The following is a 20,831-nucleotide window of genomic DNA, read 5'->3' on the forward strand; positions in this document are numbered from 1 at the left end:
CTTTCCAAGAGCCCATCATCCTGCCAAAGGTCATCTGTCAAATTGACCTGCCTGGTGGCCATGAAATTTGCCACCAAATCACATCATCCGTCACTCACCTCCTAGAGGTCTTCCATAAACCAGTCCTCACACAGAGATTGAAGAGAGCCCCTCACCTTGTGAGTCCTGTCGGTCATGCGGATCAGAGCCCTCCAGGGTGCACCCCCGATGGCTGAGTGCAGAGCAGGCCCCTGGCCTGGGAGCTGAAGGAAGCCCCCCTAAGACTAGGCGTGGTGGGCGCAGAGGCACTTCCGCCTGGCGTCCTGATCTTTTTATAAATCCACGACTTCCTTTCATGGGGGTGCAGGTGATATGTTCCTAGAATCAGAACTGTGGTTCCAAGTATATGCAGTGAACTTTTTTTTTCTTATTAAAACTTTAAAAATACAGATAAGGGGGAAAAAAAAAAGAACTGCCTGAAATCCCAGCATTCAGTGTAATAACCAAAAGTGAATTTTGGGTGTGTTTCTTTCATTATTCCCTCATTTGCCAACCCCCCCCAACCCTGAGTATCTGCTGTGTGACCAGTCCTCTGCCAGGTGCCGGGGACACAAGCATTGACCAGGACAGCCAGAGGTGCCATCGTGGGGCTCAGAGTCCAGTGGGGGACACAGATCCTGCCCCAGACAGTGAAGACTGAGAGTGGGTGGGGCAGGGACTAGAGGGGGCAGAGGGGACGCCTGACTCAGCCTGGAGGTCAGGGAGCACTTTCTGGAGGAGGGGCCATTGAGCTGAGCCTTGTGGCCAAGGGAATTCATGTATAAAGAGGGCACAGCATGTTTTTTGCCTTTTTTTTTTTTTTTAATATTTATTGTGCTTTAAGTGAAAGTTTATAAATCAAGACGGTCTCTCATACAAAAATTTATATACACCTTGCTGTATACTCCTAGTTGCTCTCCCCCTAATGAGACAGCACACTCCTTCCCTCCACTCTCTCTTTTTGTGTCTATTCGGCCAGTTTCTGATCCCCTCTGCCCTCTCATCTCCCCTCCAGACAGGAGATGCCCACATAGTCTCATATGTCTACGTGGTCCAAGCAGCTCACTCTTCACCAGTATCATTTTCTATCCTATAGTCCAGTCCAATCCCTGTCTGAAGAGTTGGCTTTGGGAATGGTTCCTGTCTTGGGCTAACAGAAGGTCTGGGGACCATGACCTTCGGGGCCCTTCTAGTCTCAGTCAGATCATTAAGTCTGATCTTTTTACCAGAATTTAGGGTCTGCATCCCACTGCTCTCCTGCTCCCTCAGGGGTTCTCTGTTGTGCTCCCTGTCAGGGCAGTCATCGGTTGTAGCCGGGTACCATCTAGTTCTTCTGGTCTCAGGCTGATGTGGTCTCTGGTTTATGTGGCCGTTTCTGTCTCTTGGGCTCATAATTACCTTGTGTCTTTGGTGTTCTTCATTCTCCTTTGCTCCAGGTGGGTTAAGACCAATTGATGCATCTTAGATGGCTGCTTACTAGCATTTAAGACCCCAGATGCCACTCTCCTAAAGTGGGATGCAGAATGTTTTTTTAATAGATTTTATTAGGCACAGCATGTTTTAAACACTGAAAATGATTCTGTGTGTGTGCAGAATATGCTGATCATACAGAGTCTTTAAGGAGCCCTAGTGGCACAATGGCAACCCTGGTGGCATAGTGGTTAAGAGCTACGGCTGCTAACCAAAAGGTCGGCAGTTCGAATCCACCAGGCGCTCCTTGGAAACTCTGTGGGGGGGGGGCAGTTCTACTCTGTCTTATAGGGTCGCTGAGTCGCATTTGACTTGATGGCAACAGGTTTGGTTTGCTTGGTTTTGGTGGCACAATGATTAAGAGTTCAATTGCTAACTGAAGGCTGTTTGAACCCCCCAGCTGCTCCACCAGAGAAAGACCTAGCAACCAGCTCCAGTAAAGACTACAGCCTAGAAAACCCTGTGGGGCGGTTCTGCTCTGTCACATAGGGTCTCTGCGAGTCGGAAATCAACTTTTGGCACATGACAACATAGAGCCTTTAGGGTGTTTAAGAAGTCTGGAGTTTATTCTGAAGTCAGTAGAAGCTACTGAGGAATTGTAAGTGGGAGAGTACCTTGATCTGATCTTTAATATGGGAAGTGGGTGGGCACCAGCAAGACAGGGCCAAGAGATCTGGCAGGGGGCTAAACCCATTGCCGTTGAGTCAATTCCGACTCATAGCAACCCTATAGGACAGAGTAAAACTGCTCCACGGGGCTTCCAAGGAGCAGCTGGTGGATTCGAACTGCTGACCTTTTGGTTAACAGCCTAGCTCTTAACCACTGCACCACCAGGGCTACAGCAGGGCAAACCAAAACACCAAACCTACTGCCATCAAGTCGATTCCAACTCATGGCAACCACATGTGTTACAGAGTAGAACTGTTACATAGGGTTTCCTTCCTGGAAAATCCTATGCCTCATCCCGCAACCAGTTTCAATAAGAACACAGTAGATGAACAACTCAGAAAAGGAGGGTGAGAACGGTTGCCTGGCTCAAAGAATGTAATCAGTGTCACTAAATGGTATATGTAGAAAGTGTTGACTGGATGTATGTTTTGCTGGGTATATTCTCAACAACAACCACAAAATAAAATAATTAAAAAAAAAAAAGAACACAGGTGTTGAAGGCTTACCACTCCTAACTGCCACTACTCTGCCCTTCCTGGGTAACACGTTTGTTTCTGGCTTGGACAATTAGAAAAAAAAATGTGTTTATATGTTTTCAAAATTAACATTCATTCCTAGTTTCGTCAAAACAGTTGATGGTCCTTCGTTTAATTTAAAGAGTCACACTCTTCTTCGATTTATGATAAAAAGAATAAACAACAACAAAAAAACCCAGCCATCGCCTTTCCAGCTTCAATTTCTGATCCCCACAGGAAACCACCTCAACACTTTCAGCTGGCTTTATTTATTTATGGTGTTTACCACCATGTGTCAAAATAAGGTACTTCTACTCTTTTTTACTCTTAGTTCTCAGAGTCCTGGTGGTGCAGTGGTTAAGAGCTACAGCTGCTAACCAAAAGGTCGGCACTTGGAATCCACCAGGTGCTCCTCTGAAACCCCATGGGGCCGTTCTACTCGATGGCAATGGGTTTGGTTTGGTTTGGTTTTGGCCTCTTAGTTCTCAGTGCTGTCCGTGTCTTATCACCTGTTTACTTCCTCCTCATAGGGAAGATCAGGGGCTGGTGCTTTAACTTTCTGCCTCCCACGTTAACAGAGTGCTCCCCTTTCAGTAGTTCAGTCTCCACTGTCTGTCGGTGAAGGCTGCTTTTAGTGTTCCCATTTCCTTCCCGTGGCTCTTTCATCTTCCTGGGCTGCGTCAGTACAGTGCGTAGTTGTGGTGACTTTCCCATTCCTTACAATCCTGGGATAGCCAGCCCATATCAAGAATAGATTTCCTGTACTTTATAAGGAAGCCGCGTTGTGTGTGTGCATGGGTAGGTTTGCAATAACGGAGGAGAGGCCTTTTGTCCTATCTTCTGCCCATAAATTCCTGAGGCCCCTGGCCCCCCATTGTGGAGGGGGAGGCATCCTTGTCTTGCTGTTGTTGTTAGCAGCTGTGGTCAATTCTGCCCCTGATTCATGGTGACCCCAGGTATGGTCCTGCACCATCCCCATGATCAGTTGCGGGATCAGACCGTTGTGATCCATAGGGTTTTGATTGGCTGGTTTTTGGAAGTAGATAGCCAGGCCTTTCTTCCTAGTCTGCTGGTATTTGAAATATCGGTGGCATAGCTTCCAGCATCACAGCAACACACAAACCACCACAGTACAACAAACTGGCAGTACACACATCTCATTGTACATACTGCTTATTTTCACTTTTCTGACTTTGCCGATGCATAGAATATGAGGGCCCTTAGTACAGCTACTACAGAAGAGCTTGCGGGCTACATGCTGATAATGTGAAAGGATGACCTGGCAGCTGGGGGACTTGCGGAGGGTAGAAAGAGAAAAGGGGGAAAAAGAGAAGCAGGGAGAGGAAGGCCCCTTACTTCCTCCCTGGCCGTGTTGAGGGCTGAGGGAAACAGTGAAAAGAATATAATACAAGAATAAAAACATCATATAAATCACCTGTAAAAATTGGAAGAAGGAGGAGTGGAGGAAAAGATGGAAGATCATTGAAAGTAATGGTGTAACAGGGCAAGGTCATAGAAGCTGTATAGACACATCCAGACTCCCTGAGGAACTGAATTGCTGGTCTGAGGGCTGTGGGCACCATGGTCTCGGGGAACATCTAGCTCAATTGGCATAACATAGTTTATAAAGAAAATGTTCTACATTCTACTTTGGTAAGTCGCGTCTGGCACCTTAAAAGCCTGTGAGCGGCCATCTGAGATACTCCACTGGTCTTATCCCTTCAGGAGCAAGGAAGAAAGAAGAAAACTAAAGATACAAGGGAAGGATTAGTCCAGAGGACTAAGGGACCACATCTACCATGGCTTCTACCAGACTGAGTCCAGTACAACTAGACGGTGCTCGGCTACCACCACTGACTGCTCTGACAGGGATCACAGTAGGGGGTCCTGGACAGAGCTGGAGAAAAATGTAGAACAAAATTCTAACTCAGAAAAAAAAGACCAGACTTAGTGGCTGGACAGAAACTGGAGAAACCCCGAGAGTATGGCCCCCGGACACCCTTTTAGCTTAGAACTGAAGTCACTCCTGAGGTTTGCCCTTCAGCCAAAGATTCAGCCCATAAAACAAAATGAGACTAAAGGGGCACACCACCCCAGGGGCAAGGACTACAAGGCCGGAGGGGACAGGAAAGCTGGTAATAGGGAACCGAAGGTGAGAAGGGAGAGTGTCGACGTGTCATGGGGTCGTTAACCAATGTCACAAAAGAATATGTGTACTAACTGTTTAATGAGAAACTAGTTTGTTCTGTAAACCTTCATCTAAAGTACAATAAAAAAAAATGTACAGTGGTAGAACAGGCATAAGGTAGACATTTCCATTACAAACAGGAGAAATTGGAGTGAAAGAAGCGATAACAGAGAGCAAGCAAGTCTAAAACTCAGCGGAACAAATTATATGCGCTCTCAAAACTTGAAAATAATCCTCTGTTCTCTGAGGCCATCTGGACCATGACCCTGCTCTCCAGACTCTGGATGTTGGCCATGCTCTCTGGATTCTGGGTAGAGGCCCCTCGACCCTGGGCTTCAGCTCCACCTTCCAGGCTCACTGGCAACACTGCTCTCTCGGCTTTGGGTGGCCCCATTCTCCTAGTCCATCTGAGTGGTGACCCCACTTCTTTGGCGCCAGCAGGCCCCATTCTTCTGCTCCTTGGACACGGCAGTGCCGCCCCCTTATCTTTGGGCAGTGGCCCCATCTGGCTGGCACACGTTCATGGCAGCCCCACATGCGAACCGATGTTGGCGAAGATCAGACTCTTTGAAACCAAGAAGCCCTGCTTCCCACGCTCCTTCCAACAGTTTAGCTGATCTCTGAGCTGCTCCAGGGATAGTCCTTTTCTTTTCTTGGAGGACAACACATGTAGCTCCTCTGGCCTGTTCCCTGCCTGTAGAATTCTAAGAGGCAGACTGCATTCTCTTGTTCTTTCCCTGTCCTTTTCAGTCTAAGCTGATGGGGTTTCCTGCCTGTGGTACTTGGTTAGAGCCATCAGTCACAGGTGTTACCCGATTGGGGTCTGTGCCCTGGAGCAGTTGAGCCAATGAAACGTACTCCAAGTCAGAGAAAGTTTATTAGGAGGTGACACCAATGGAGGGGCCCCAACAGTAATCCAAGCTTTCCTTTATGGAGTCCCCCCAAAAGCCATTTTTACATCAGAGCTTATATATCATTTTGGCAAGGATTACCTAATGTTTTTCAGGACAAAGACCACAGATGGTCATATACATCACAAAACAACTACAACAGACTGTTTATTAAACTAAAGATATGGATGTCGGATACCTGGACCCTAATCTGTATGTTGGTAACAGTGTGAAAAAACTTACATAAGAGTCTCTCAGCTAGTGGAATTGGCCTGCCAAGTCCACCGTGACTGAGTTAAGGAGCAAGAGAGTTGCAGACCAAAAGCACCAGGCAGCCTCCCTAACTGCCCTCTTGCAGGCTGAAGGCCAGTTCTCAAGAGAAGAAGAGGAGAGAGACCAAGACCACCCCTTTGGAAAGAGACCAGTACAGCAGGTGCAATAAAAAAACGCTTACAAATTATACTTAGAGTATCATTATGGTGTTAGTTATGTCAGGCTCTCAATCACCTATTTTGAAAAGGAGAAAACATGTTGTGAGGTATTAGGGTCACACAGGCTTAATCTGTCCTAAGTTTGTACAACAAAATTTTCAAATCTCTAAGTTTTGTTTTCATTTTGCACAGTTTATTTTTAAGTCTTTCTCTTTTCTCTTGCATTTTACTATAAGTGGCAAGGAGAAACCACACGGCCCGTTTTAGATCTTGCTTAGAAATCTCATCAGCCAGATATCCAAGTTCATCACTTAAAAATTCTGTTTTCCACCAAACATTTGAACATAATTCAGACAAGTTCTTTGCCACTGGATAAAAAGCACCACCCTTCCTCCATTGTCTAATCACATGCTTATCATTTTCTTTTGAAGCCTCACCAGAAGCACATTTAATATCCACATTTCTAGCAACGTTCTGTTGCTGGCGCCATATGTATTCTCTAAGACAACAGAGACTTTCTCTATAGCTCTCCTCACTTCTGAGCTCTCACCAGAATTGCCTTTGATGTCCACGAATTCTATCAATAGTCTTTTCAATGGAGTCTAGGCTTTTACTATTAGGTGTCTTAAAAATCTTCCAGCTTGTACCCATTACCTGACCTGTTTCCAAAACCACTTCCACATTTTAGGTATCTGTTAGAGCAGCACTCCCACTTCTTGGTACCAAATTCTGTCTTAGTCATCTAGTGCTGCTGTAACAGAAATACCACAAGTGGATGGCTTTAACAAACAAAAATTTATTTTCTCACAGTTTAGGAGGCTAGAAGTTCGAATCCAGAGTGCCAGTTCTCGGGCAAGGCTTTCTCTCTCTGTTGGCTCTAGGGGGAAGGTCCTTGTTTCTTCTTTCTCTGTTCCTTCTGATCTTCACGTGGCTTGGCATCTCTTCCCCTTGTCTCTGTCTCCTAGCTTGCTTGTTGGATCTCTTTTGTATCTCAAAAGAGATTGACTCAAGGTACACCCTACTCTAATCCTGTCTCATTAACATAACAAAGACAACCCATTCCCAAATGGGATTATCACCACAGGCATTGAGGTTAGAATTTACAACATTTGGGGGGAAGGACACAATTTGATCCATAATGCTTAGCAACAAAAATATGTACAGAAGTTGTAATTTTAATTTTGTTCAATTTCCTGTGACCATAAGGTTCTAAATGCTAAAATATTTTCTTCTGGATTGAATTGCCCTTTTCTTTTTTTATGGTTGTAACATTATATATAACACAACATTGGCCAACTCAATATTTTTCACATGTACAACTTATAATCAATTACATTAATCATATTCTGCAACCATTACCAATAATCATTGCCAAGTTTTCCATCACCATAAACCGAAACCCATGGCTTCCTAAACAATGACTCCCCCTTACCTCCTCCCTCCTGCCCCTGGTAAACACTAATAAAAATTTGGTCTCTATACATTTACCTATTCTAGATGTTTTGTATAAGTGGGATCATACAATATGTCCTTTTTGTGATTAACTTCTTTCATTTGGCATCATGATTTCAAGTTTCATACATGTTTGTAAAAATGGCGTGGGGGTGGCGTCTGACCTCCTCTAACTTCATAAGGCAGAAGGAGAATCAAGATCAACAGCCCAAGGCTGATTCCTATGAGGTAGAGGTCAGACATGCCTCCTCTCTTTGCCATTTTTACTGATTCTGACATCAGCTGTCCCGCCCACAGCACTCTCTACTTCTCTGTTGGGTTTGATAATTCGCTGCAATGGCCACACAAGACTCAGAAGATACTCATGATTATGGGGTTTATTAGGGAAGTAACAGGTTACAGTTTAGGGCCAGGAACGCTCAGGATACAGTTCTTCCATCAGGACAGCCTCTTCTCAGCTGTGTTTGCAGGCACGCCTCTCCCTGGCCCTCAGTCTCTGCCCAAAGGCACGCAGCTTTCTCACTTCGTGTGCCCTGAAGCCCACTGTGTGGTCTTTCCTGCCACCACTTCTCACCGTCTTCAAGGTTACAGTTTGCTCTCTCTCTCAGTCTCCTGGTCCCAGGAGCTTCTCAGCGCAGGGATCCAGGTCCAAAGGATGCGCTCTTTGCTCCTGACTGTTCTTCCTTGGTAGTGTTGGGATCCTCTCTCTCCTGCCTCTGGGGTATCTCATTTCCAGCCCAGTGGGATACCAAAACTGACCGGTCCCTTTGGTGGGTCACAGTTTCCCTATCACACAGTCCTGCCCAGTCACTTGGGTGGGAGTTACAAGACCATGGTGAGAAAGGCCACACAAAGTGATCCATGGCACCGCATGTTGCAGCATGTATCAGGACTTCATTTCTCTTTATGGCTGAGTAATATTCCATTGTGTGTATGTACCACACTTCCAAATTGAACTGCTTTTAAACTTATTAGCACACAATTAATTTTAAACATTCATAGATTATACATTTTCATAATTATTAAACATTAAAAGAAAGTGGTATGCTGGAAATTAATCTCTAAATGAGCTACTCAGGGCTTACCCCCCACTCCCCAATAATTTCATGCATCCCTGGATGAATATTAATTATTACAGGAGTAAGTCAGGGTTCAGCATCAATTCTGTTTTAGCTTTGAAGACTCAAGTGTTAAGAATCCTTCTTCACATAAGAAGCAGCTGGGCAAGGGAGGGGCATCCCTGGGTGGTGCAAACGGTAAAGCACTAGCCAAAAGGTTGGTGGTTCAAATCCACCTAGAGGCTGGCAGTTCGGATCCATCCAGAGGTATCTCAGAAGAAAGGCCTGGCAATCATCTTCCTAAAGAGCACAGCCATGGAAAACCCTATGGAGCACACAGTTCTACTCAGACACACATGGGGTCCCCAGGAGAGCCAGAGTTGACTGCAGGAACCTGGTTTTTGGTTAGGCAGGGAAGGAGTTTTTGCATCGTCAGCACCACTCAACTCTAGAGCTTTTCCAAAGGTAAGTGCCAGAAACATCACAGGCTGGAGCCCACAGCGGTTAGCTCCGCATGCAGGGTTGGTGAAAAGTTTACAGAATTGGAGTCACCAGACTTTCAAAAGGATTGGTAACCGGCTTCAGGGTTGTCCTGCATGACTCCCACATTTCAACTGCCCATTCTTTGGAGCCAGGAGGTGCCCCTCCACCATGGCCCCCACTCTGCCTTTCGGGAAGATTCGGGAAGGGGTCGGTTTTCGCCAGGGAAGTGGGAGGGGCGACGGGAGTGAGGGGGACAGAGGAGGGACACAGCCGCTGGCCCGCAGGTGGCCGTGGCAGTGGTTTGAGGGAGGAGTAGAGGGAGCGGAGCAGCTAGCAGTTCAGTCTTCCACACCTTCGGTGGACTTTGCTCCGGGAGCACCTGTGACACCTCCCCCCTACCCCACCCCCTACCCTCACAGCCCGAGTCTAAGAACTTCCCATCCAGAGCTGGGTTTCTCATCCCTGGCTGCTCGCTAGGATCTTCTGGCCACTTTTAAGACGGCCTCGGGGCCACCCCAGGCTAGTGACTTCTAATCACCTGTGTGGGGCCGGGCACCCGTCTTGTTTTAAGGGACCTGGCAATTTTGGCTGTCGCGGCCCACTGTTCCCCCCGGAATACCTAAGCACGGAGGGGCGGGGCTTGCAGGGACTCCCCGAGCGCAGCCTGACCCCTGTCTTCCCCTGCAGTGTACCACTGGGTGGAGATGCGGACCAAGATGCGCATCATGGGCTTCCGGGGCGCAGCCGTCAAGCCGTTGAATGAGGAGGCGGCCGCCGAGCTGGGTGCCGAGCTGCTGGGCGAGGCCACCATCTTCATTGTGGGCGGCGGCTGCCTGGTGCTGGAGTATTGGCGCCACCAGATGCAACAGCGCAACAAAGAGGAGGAGCAGCGCGCCGCCTGGAACGCGCTGCAGGACGAGGTGGGCCGCCTGGCGCTCACCCTCGAGGCGCTGCAGGCGCAAATGCAGGCGGTGCCATCGCAGGGCGCCGTGGAGGAGCTGCGGGCCCAGCTGCAGGAGGTGCACCCCCAGGTCTGCTCCCCGGACAGACCTCCCTCGACGCAGAAAGCGCCTGGTACCCGGGCAGCACCTGCAACCCAAGCAGCAACCACGTGCGAGAAATAGGAGACAGTTAGAACCTAGACTTGGACTTGTGCCGGGCGCTCCACGTGGCCTTCTCCCCCATACCACCCCTGCCTGCACTGGCCCAGCGGAAACCACCAGGATCTTGGACTGAGGCTGATTCAACTTGGCATTCGGCCACCCCCCTAGTGACCAGACCAGTGGTATCTTCCCCTGGGACCAGCCCCCAACATCTGGCTGAGTGGTACCGTCCACAGTGCACCTCCCCCCATCCACCCTAAACCACCAGACCTACAAGGTCCCAGCCCCCAGGACGTTGCGCTCCCTCTTCTGGCGAAAGAAAAATGGAACCCAGGAGTAGGAGTAGAGCCTAATCAACCAGTCATTAAGTTAGCACACCCCCGTTTACATGATCAGCGTTACCTATTTCTAGGTCGTTCTCATTACCGCAGAACGCCCCTTCCTTTGGTCCACTGGTACAGGCCATTGTAAGAAAATGCACTGTCTTTCAATTACCTTCTCTCACCTCATCTTCTAAGGTGGGCTCCAGCTGGGCAGCACCCTCCACCGAGCCATTATGTCTTCTCCGTTAACCTGACCCATGGCACCTTCCACTGGGATGGTGGATTGTTCCAACGGGCCTCCTCGTTCTTCAGTCTGGCACAATCCTCTCCCCCCATAAGTACCCCTTCTGTGATCCATTCTAGCAGGACATGGCCCTTTGGGGTGGGAAATTAGAGCCTGATTAGGCCTCATCCCTGCAGTGTGTTAATCTCAGCCCCGCTTACCTGTCCCAAAGCCCCTAGACCTTGTACTGTCTGACCGTCCTTTCCCACCTTCCTCCCACGCCATCCTCTTCAGTGGCCTTTCTCAGGGGCCTGCCAGCCCCTTCCCCGACAGCGTGAAGTAGATTGTCACATCCTCCCATCTTCCATCCAAGTACATTGATCTGTGAGCTCTCTTCCCTGCCTCAGGGCTGGGCTGGTCCCACCGCCCCCTTCATGCAGTGGTGCCCACCCACCACCACAGCCCCAGAGCCCCACCCCCACCCAGGACACTCTTCCAGTTGTTCTGACCTCTGTGTGAGTGTCCTGGGGCCGCCCTCCCAAATCACTGCAAACTTGGTGACTTAGAACAAGAGGAATTTAGTTTCTTACAGTTCTGGAGGCCAGAAGTTCAAGACTGGGCTCACTCTACAGGCTCTAGGGGAGGGTCCTTCCTCGCCTCCGCTACCTTCTGGTGGTGCTAGGCGTCTCTTGGCTCTTGGCTGCATAACGCCAATCTCTGCCTCCGTCTTCATATGGCCATCTCCTCTCCTGTCTCTCACAAACACCTGCCATTGAAGTTGAACCCGTTGCCCTCAAGTCGATTGCAACTCATGGCAATCCTACAGGACACAGTAGAACTGCCTCATAGGGTCTCCAAGGCTGTAATCTTTTGAGAAGCAGACTGCCACGTCTTTCTCCCATGGAGCCGCTGGTGGTTTCAAACCACTGACATTTCGGTTAGCAGCTGCGCACTTACCCACTGTGTCACCAGGGCTCCTTTCGTTGGAGTTAGGCCCACCCTAAATCCAGGGTGTTCTCCTCTTAAGATCATTCACTTAATCGTACCTGCAAAGACCCGTTTTCTGAATAGGCTCACATTCACAGGTTCTGGAGCTTAGGACGGGGACCTGTCTTTTTGGGGGCCACTGTTCAAACCACTACACCTCCCACCCAAGAGTACTCCAGGACCCCAGGAAGGGAAAAGTATCCCCGCCAACCCTGTGGGGCATTGGGGTTTTCTCACATGGTGAGAGGAACAGTCTACTTCCGAGATCCACTTCCCTCCCACTTGGGATCTCTTCCAGGATTGGGGGAGGCGTGGGAGCTCCCCTAGTCTGAACTCTGTTTGCAGTTAAGCAAATGTGTCCTAATGAAAGGAGCCCAGGGGTGAGAAGTCATCTTAAGGGCATGTCTGAGAACACATCCTTCTGCAGGCTTCCAAAATGGGTACGAGGCTCCTTAAAATTAGGGGAGAAGCTGGGAGGATTATGATGGGAGTAGGGGCAGAGCCATCCTATGAGCCCTTTCCCAGATGGGGAAACCAAGGCCCAGTGAAAGCAAGGAGACTTGCCCAATGCCCCACAGATGAAGGACTGCCCCTGGCACCTTCCTCCAGGGCAGGGCAGCGGTAGGAGCAGAGTGTGAGGCTCAAGGGAGAGAGGCTGACAGGAGGGCCGGGTTATCCTGGGTGCGGGTGCCTGAGGGTGCTGTTTCAGGCAAGAAGGAAGAAGATTAGAGGAAGGCAGGTTGCTAGGGGGAGGGTTCTCTACACTGGCCCAGGGCATCCCAGCGGAAGCGGTGAGAATGGGGGCTCCTCACTCCCCTACCAGAGGACCCCATCATACCAGAGATCTTACCAGTTGGCATCGAGTTGATTTCGACTCACAGCAGCTGTATATAACTGCCCCAGAGGGTTACCAAGGCTGTCATCTTTACAGAAGTAGACTGCCACATCTTTCTCTGGTGCCAGAGATGTTGGCACTTAGTAAACCAGATTCCTGAGAAGCTCCAGGTGAAGATGGGTGGGGCGGGGCTGTCCCCCATTTCCTTTCCCCTTCACCTTACTTCTTGGGGTTGGGGGGTTAAAAATGACCTGGGGCAGAAGACCTACCCAAATAGAAAACCTAAGAATGGGGGTTCTGAAACAGAATCTTAATTGCTTCTAGAAGAGGGAGGGAAGCTTGTGTGGAGGAGCTGAGGTATAAATGTCCCCCAAGACTGGGAGTGACCTGAGTGGGTGAAATGATGAGGGGAGGAAGGAAAGAAATGCCACTGCATGAAGTGGGGGGAGGGATGGAGCCAGGGGAGCAGGCTCAGTGCCTGGTGTCCATGGTTACCCCTGGGGGGCCCACTCTGACACCAACTCATTTTTCTGGAGCCTGGGGAGCTGGAAGTGAGGGGCTATGATCCCTCGCCCCCCATCATGTCAACAAATAGCAGTCGTAGTCTTAAACAGCTAAAACTGATTGCCTCTGGCTAGGTGCCAGGCACTGTTCTAAAGTGCTTTACATAATCCCCACGTGGTTTTCTCCATTTCATTAATGAGGAAACTGAGGCACAGAGACGGAAAGTCACTTGCCCCAGGTTGCACAGGCAGGTTCACTGCAGAAGTGGGATGTGGGGGCGGGCAGTCTGGGCCAGAGCCCCAAAGCTCCTTCTCACTGTGCCATGGCGGGGGCCGGTGGGGGGACCTGTTCTTACATCTGTCACTTAAAACTCAGCCCCGCTATGTCTTCATACTTGGCCAGCCCTTGTGGGATCCAGAGTCACAGCTCCACCCACAGGGGCAGGGGTGTGGGTGGGGGGGCGTTAAAGTGGAAAGAACCTCCTGAGGACGCTTGTAGCCGCTGCACAGGGTGGCTCATCGTTCCCTGTCCTACTGGCTAAGTGTTTGTGTACACTTGTGATATTTGGGGAGGGGGCTACAATAAATTTGTAGAAATGAATTTGGCCATCTTCAAGTTTATGTATGTTCGTCCATATTTAAAAAATCCTTATTAACCTTAGAAAAATGTCCTTCGTTCATTTTTTTAGTCAACAAACTTTCACCAAATTGCTCGCTATGTGCTTGGAGACAGGGGTCACTGAGGCAGCCCTGATCCTGTCCTCACGAGGCTCACAGTCTGGGGGGAAGACTCAAGGCACATGTAGACATGTGTTTTCCAGTGGTTCCTAACACTCACACAAGCCCATAAACACACAGATACATGCACACACATACACACGCAAGTCCTTTACCGTTATTTGGGATGATGAGGTGGGCCTGAATCCAGACTCCTTCCTTCCTGAGTGACTCAAGACTTTGGGGTGTTAGGAACAGAAACCCGTTCTCACTGTCTCAGGACAAATGGAACATAGTCCCAGGGCTCTGCCTCTCCCGCTCCTAGCCTACAGCCCTGCTGTCCCCTGTGCTGGCCTCTCTCTGGCAGGCCCTTGCCTAGCAAATGTCAAGAAGGCTGAGAGCCACCAAGTGAAACGGACTTCATCTAAGTTCCTGCCTGCTCCATTGGCCCAGCTGGTGCAGTGCAATGGATCACTCTTGTGTGGGCTTTCTAGCTGTGGTCTTGTAACTCCCACCCAAGTGACTGGGTGGGACTGTGTGATAGGGGAATGGTGGCCCACCAAGGGGATTGGTCAGCTTTGCCATCCTGCTGGGTTTGAAATGAGCCACCCCAGAGGTGGGAGAGAGAAGATCCCACCACCACCAAGGGAAAACAGCCAGGAGCCAGCATGTCCTTTGGACCTGGGGTCCCTGTGCTAAGCTCCTGGAACCAGGAGACAGAGAGAGAGAGAGAACTGTAACTCTGAAGACGGTGAGAAGTGGTGGCAGGAGAGACCCCACATCAGGAGACAGCATGGTGGACTTCCTGGCCCACGGATTGAGAAAGCTGAGTGCCTTTGGGCAGAGGCCTAGAGCCAGAGAGAAGTGTGCCAGCGAGCATGACTGGGAAGAGGCTGTCCTGATGGAAGAACTGTATCCTGAGTGTTCCTGAACCTTGAACTGTAACCTGTTCTTCGCTCATAAACCCCGGAATCGTGAGTATGGTCTGTGAGCTCTGTGTGGCCACTGCAATGAATTATCCAACCCAGCAGAGAAGTATAGAGTGCCGTGGGAGGGCTGATTGGTGTCAGAATTGGTAAAGATGGTGCAGAGAGGAAGCATGTCTGACCTCCGCCTCATACGAATCAGACTTGGGCTGTTGATCTTGATTTCCCTTCCCTGTTGTGAACTTGGAAACCCTGGTGGCGTAGTGGTTAAGTGCTATGGCTGCTAACCAAGAGGTCGGCAGTTCAAATCCACCGGGGGCACCTTGGAAAGTCTATGGGGCAGTTCTACTCTGTTCTATAGGGTTGCTAGGAGTCAGAATCTACTCGACGGCAGTGGGTTTGGTTTGGGTGGGTTGTGAACTTAGAGGAAGTCAGACACTGTCTCTCACCCCCGCCCCCTGTTTTTACACCAGGCCTTGGTCCCCCATTCTAAAGGGCTTGGGGCAGGAGTCAGCATGGACAGAGGAGGTGGGGAGGCATGCCCCAAGGAGACTCGGGGTGGGCATCATCCAGCCGTTCACTGGACAAATGGCTGAGCACCTACTGTGTGCCCGGCTCCATTCTAGAGCTGTTCAGGGCTCAGTCAGCCCTGAAGGAGACAGGCCCTGCTGTCACAGAGCTGCCATTTCAGTGTAGGAGACGGACATTAGAGAAGTAAAGAGGTGACCAGTGATGGGGTGCTGAGGAGGGAAATAAAGCAGGGAGGGGTTGGAGTGACGGAGATGGCTGATTTAGATCACGGGGTCAGGGAGGGCTGCGAGAGGAGGTGCCACCTGAGATGAACCAAGAAGGCAGCAGCAATGGAACAAGAGCAATAGAGGAAGGATATTAGTAACTGCAGAGGCTCTGAGGCAGGTGGGGTGGCCTACTTCTAGAACAGCAAGAGGCTGCAGCTATCAGAATTGAGCAGGAGTTAGCAAACCGTGGCCCTCGGGCCAAATCCAGCCAGCCCCTACCCCCCCTTCCCATCTTTATAAGTGAAGTTTTATTGCAACACAATCATGCTCATTTGTTCCCATGTTTTCTATGGCTGCTTTGGGGTTGTAGGGGCAGAGTTGAGTAGCTGCAACAGAAATCACAGTGAAGTCGAAAATATTTAGCCCTGTACAGAAAAAGCTTGCTGACCCCTGGAATAGAATAAGTGAGGAGAGAGGGGTGGGCAAAAGAGTCAGATGGCCGAAGGCCTGGCCCCCATGCCTTAGCTGACACAACTCGGCAGGGCCCTACCCGCTCCAGAGCTCCCCAGAGCTGAGGCCTCTCAGCTTCCCTGCCTAGTCCTGCCTCCCCACGGGAGCTGTCCCGGGAGTGCTCCCCAACCCCTGTATGCAAATCTCAGCATCTGGATCTCAGTCTATAACAAGCCACAATAAAAAATATAGTTCATATAATCCACCTTATGTATCTGTATAATAATTCATAATTCACTCTATGTTGTTGTAACCCAAAAAACCCACCATCATCAAGTCAATTCTGACTCATGACAACCCTGTAGGGTTTCCAAGGCTGTAAGTCTCTGTGGAAGCTGACTGCGACATCTTTCTCCTGTGGAGCCGCTGGGGGTTTCGAACCACTGACCTTTTGGTTAGCAGTCGAGCACCTTAACTACTGTGCCACCAGGGATCGCTAATTTTGTTAGGTGCCATCATGTTGATTCTGACTCATAGTGACCCCATGTGACAGAGTAGAACTACCCCATAGGGTTTTCTAGGCTGTAATCTTTACAGGAGCAGATCGCCAAGTCTGTCTTCTGCGGAGCAGCTGCTGGGTGGGTCTGAACTGACAACCTTTCTTTCAGTTAGTAGCTGAGTGCTTAATCCTTGCGACACCACAGCTCCTTAAAAAATCCATTTCCAACCATTCCCAAAGCCAACTTTTCAGACAGGGATTGGACTGGACTATAAGACAGAAAATGATACTGGTGAGGAGTGAGCTTCTTGGCTCAAGTGGACACATGAGACTATGTGGGCAGCTCCTGTCTGGAGGGGTGATAAGAAGGCAGAGGGGGCCAGGAGCTGGCTGGATGGACACGGGGAATACAGGGTGGAGAGGAGGAGTGTGCTGTCTCATTAGGGGGAGAGCAACTAGGAGTACATAGCAAGGTGTATATAAATTTTTGTGTGAGAGACTGACTCGATTGGTAAGCTTTCACTTAAAGCACAAATTAAAAAAAAAAAAATCAGCCACTGAAAAGCCCATGGAGCACAGTTCTACTGTGACACACGTGGGGTCGCCATGAGTCAGAGTCAATTCGACAGCCGCTGGGTATTGTTTTATTGAACTGTATTTACTGAAACAAAATAAAGGCAATCGGTTTAATCCTCTAGCCGTCCGCGTAGCGACCTCTGCTGGCTTTCTCGTTTCTAAGTGCTTCACCCTGTCGCTTTTCAGAAAAGAAGAGTCACAAACTCTCAGTGTTTGGTTTTCAGTCTGCTTTTGCTAAGCAAGGGCGTAGTAAGTAGCCCATTGCAGATGGCAAACCTCCAGATTTCTGTGTGACATTTCATGAATCCTGGAAACCAGTAGTAAACCCCTAGGAAGCAGTCTAGGAAACGAACAGGGGAAGTGACCAGGTATTCAACCAAGGTTCCCATGTAGTCAGCCAGGTCACGAAGAGGCAGCAAACCGAACCAGGATCAGAACAGAGAGCTGTCCACGTTCAGCAAATGCGTATTCTTTTCCATGAGCTGAAGCAATTGATTCCCGGACAAAACAGGAACAGAAAAGAGGGCAGCCAAGAGGTCAGGAACTAGACTGAGCTTAGATGAAGTGAAACAATGTGAGGAGATCTAGAGAGCTCAGATCTTAAAAGTTATTTCAGTGCTAAGTTGGAAACAAAAATAAGGAGCAAATCAAAAGTAAACAGTAGCATGTTAAGAGTTCACCAAGAATTAAACACTTTGATGAATGAGCGAGTGCGTATCCTGGACCAGAAAATCCGTGTGAGCGCAGTGAAGGTCTTTAAAATGTGGCGGTTCTGCAGCATTGTGCTGGACACCTGAAAAAGACGACGACATAAGCAGGGTGCCACAGAAGCAACAGAGGCTATGAAACACATCTCCATAAAGGTGCACTGAGTGGGAAAGGTCACTTGTGCCTGAAGACAGCATCTGTAGTGTTTGTACAACTGCTGTCCACCATCAGCAGTTGTATTTCTTCTATACGTCTGTGCGCCCCTGAAGGGCACGTAATATATGCAGTTGTGTAAATGACTTTAATCTCAAAAGATTCTAGTAATAGTGAAGATACTAGAATTTAATTTAGCTCACTATAAAAATCTATAGGCTAGATCCTGTTGGGCTAGGGGAGAGTAACAGGGGGCAGACGGGACTTGGAATTGTTTCTTTGACAAAATACAGAGTTAATGGGGAGTGTCATCTGTGCTTGGAAACTAACAGTATTAATGTTTCCGTATTAAATTTTGATGTGTTTATTAAAAAAAAAAACTCCACTGCCATCAAGTACATTCTGACTTATAGCAACCCTTATAGCCACCCTATATAAAAACTGAAAAACCTGTTGCCATCAAGTAGTCGATTCTGACCCGTAGCAACCCTATAGGACTGAGTAGAACTCCCCCATAGGGTTTCTAACGAGCAGCCAGTGGATTTGAACTGCTGACCTTTTGGTTAGCGGCTGAGCTCTTAACTACTGCGCTGCCAGGGCGCCACTCTATATATGTATTATAAATATCGTATAGTATATATGTATTGCTACAAAGTATATGATAGACTATATATTTTATGTAATACGTAACACGATGTAATATCCTATATGTGTATGTATATATATCATTGGAGCCCTGGTGGAGCAGCGGTTTAAAGCTTGGCTGCTAACCAAAACGTCGGCAGTTTGAATCCACCAGCCACTTCTTGGAAACATATTTTATATCTTATTGGAGGAAAAGCTTCGATAAACAATAATTGTCCTGACCATGTACAATGTACTGTTAAACACTTTCTATTCTTTATTCTATTTCATAAAGAAAAGTTTATACGTATATATGTATTAGATGGAGTCCCTGGGTAGTGGAAACAATTAACATACTCGGCTGCTAACTGAAAGGTTGGAGGTTCAAGTCCACCCAGAGGTGCCTAGGAAGAAAGGCTTGGCGATCTGCTAAAAAGTCAACCATTGAAAACCCTACGAAGCATAGTTGTACTGTGACACACACAGGGTTGCCATGAGTCGGCGTTGATTCAATGGCAACTGGTTTGTGTATGATACATACATATATATATATACATATATACATATATACATATATACATATATACATATATATATATATATATATATAAAGTGGGTACAGGGAGGACAGCAGCTTTTACTCTGAGTGATGAGGGAGCCAAGGAGGGCTTTGAGCAGCAGGACGTGAGCTGATTTATTTCTAACGGGCGCCCCCTGGTGGCGGTATGGGGAACAGACTGTGGGGGCGAGGACCGAAGCAGGGAGCTCAGGGAGGAGGTGACCAATGCAGTGGTCCAGGTAGGAGGTGATGGTGGAGACATTAGAGTTGGGGAGAAGTGGGATTGAGTCTATCAATATCTCAACGTTGGATCAGACAGGATTTACTGCAGAAACTTACTGATGACTTGGAGGGTTTTGTTCTGAGCACTTAGAAAGATGGCGCAGATGTGTGCGCCCTTTGGCCAGCGGGGTACATGGCGTCTTTACCCCTCCACACCCAGGCCGGTGCACTAGCGTCCCCCACGTCCCCTCCACCCGGGAGCGTCTGCCTCAGTCCAGTTCCGTGATCCATTTGTCCATCCTGTGTCAGCACCATCGCGTTTTGAATGATGCCTTAGCCGTCTAGCGCTGCTGTAACAGAAACACCACGAGTGGGTGGCTTTAACAAATTTATTTTCTCACGGTTTAGGAGGCTAGAAGTCTGAATTCAGGGCCCCGGCTCTTGTTCCTTGGTTCCTTGGTGATCTTCATGTGTCATGGCGTCTTTCCTCCCCCAGGTCTCTGCTTGCTTCTGTCTCTCATGTGCTCTTTTCATATCTCTAAAGAGATTGATTTAAGATACATCCTACACTAATACTGCCTCATTAACATAACAAAGAAAATCCATTCCCAAATGGGGTTGTAACCAGAAATAGAGACCTTAGGATTTACAACATGTATTTTGGGGGGACGCAATTTAAAAAATCCATAACAGGGACCATTATTTAAGCTACTGGATCCATTTTTTTTTTTTACTTAAAATTTCTATTTTTTAGCATCTAACCATTAGCACATCCATTTTTATATGAGGTTGTTCAGTCTTTTTTCATAGCGATTTGTAGGTGTTCTTCATATTGCCTTCTATGCGGGAGACCCTGGTTCAATTCCCAACCAGTGCACTTTATGAGCAGCCACCACCTGTCTGTCAGTGGAGGTTTACTTGTTACTATGATGCTGAATATAGCTTTCAGCAGAGCTTGCAGACTAAGATAGACTAGGAAGAAAGGCCTGGCAATCTATTGCCAAAAGTTAGCCAATGAAAACCCCATGGATCGCAACAGTCCGATCCAAAACCCATCACGGGGATGGTGCAAGACCATGCAGCATTTTGTTCTCTTGTGCATGGGGTCACCCTGAGTCAGGCTGACAACGGCAGCTAACGATAACAAGAACCCCTTAATTTAAGGTGGGGATACTGTCTGGCCTGTGAGGTGAGAGCCTTAGCACGTGGGATGTGGACTGCACTTCTCTGGTAATCCCTAGTGAGTTGAGTGTATTTTCAGTTCTTTGAACATTTGAATTTCTTGCGAGAAACGCCTGCTTCTCTTGTCCTCGTTGTTTATTTGTGGTGTCTTTTGACCTACAAAGGTTTTTTCGAGTTTAATAAATTAGATTTTTCCATCTTCACCTTGATGGCTCTTACTTCTCCTGGCTTGTTTGGGAAAGACTTCTTCACCCTAACTTATAAGCACCTCCACCCTAAGAGCACAGTTGCCGTCCAGTCTACCCCGACTCATGGTGACCCCAGGTGTGT

The 20,831-nt window shown here is 48.5% G+C and overlaps 2 protein-coding genes across 2 annotated transcripts in view; both read left to right on the top strand.

The window, feature by feature from the left end:
• Positions 1–10,813, top strand: part of LOC126085045 (optic atrophy 3 protein-like) — a 54,755-nt gene extending 43,942 nt beyond the window's left edge. Inside the window, exon 2 of the mRNA XM_049899992.1 lies at positions 9,862–10,813. Within this exon, the coding sequence (XP_049755949.1) occupies positions 9,862–10,298 (437 nt within the window). The 3' untranslated portion in view covers positions 10,299–10,813. The remainder of the gene's footprint in view (positions 1–9,861) is intronic.
• A 2,784-nt stretch (positions 10,814–13,597) lies between these two features.
• Positions 13,598–20,831, top strand: part of LOC126085046 (optic atrophy 3 protein-like) — a 48,573-nt gene continuing 41,339 nt past the window's right edge. Inside the window, exon 1 of the mRNA XM_049899994.1 lies at positions 13,598–14,839. The gene's annotated coding sequence lies outside the window, so the exon portion shown is untranslated. The remainder of the gene's footprint in view (positions 14,840–20,831) is intronic.

Source organism: Elephas maximus, chromosome 11 (assembly GCF_024166365.1).
Source record: "Elephas maximus indicus isolate mEleMax1 chromosome 11, mEleMax1 primary haplotype, whole genome shotgun sequence".
NCBI classification, from domain to species: Eukaryota; Metazoa; Chordata; class Mammalia; order Proboscidea; family Elephantidae; genus Elephas; species Elephas maximus.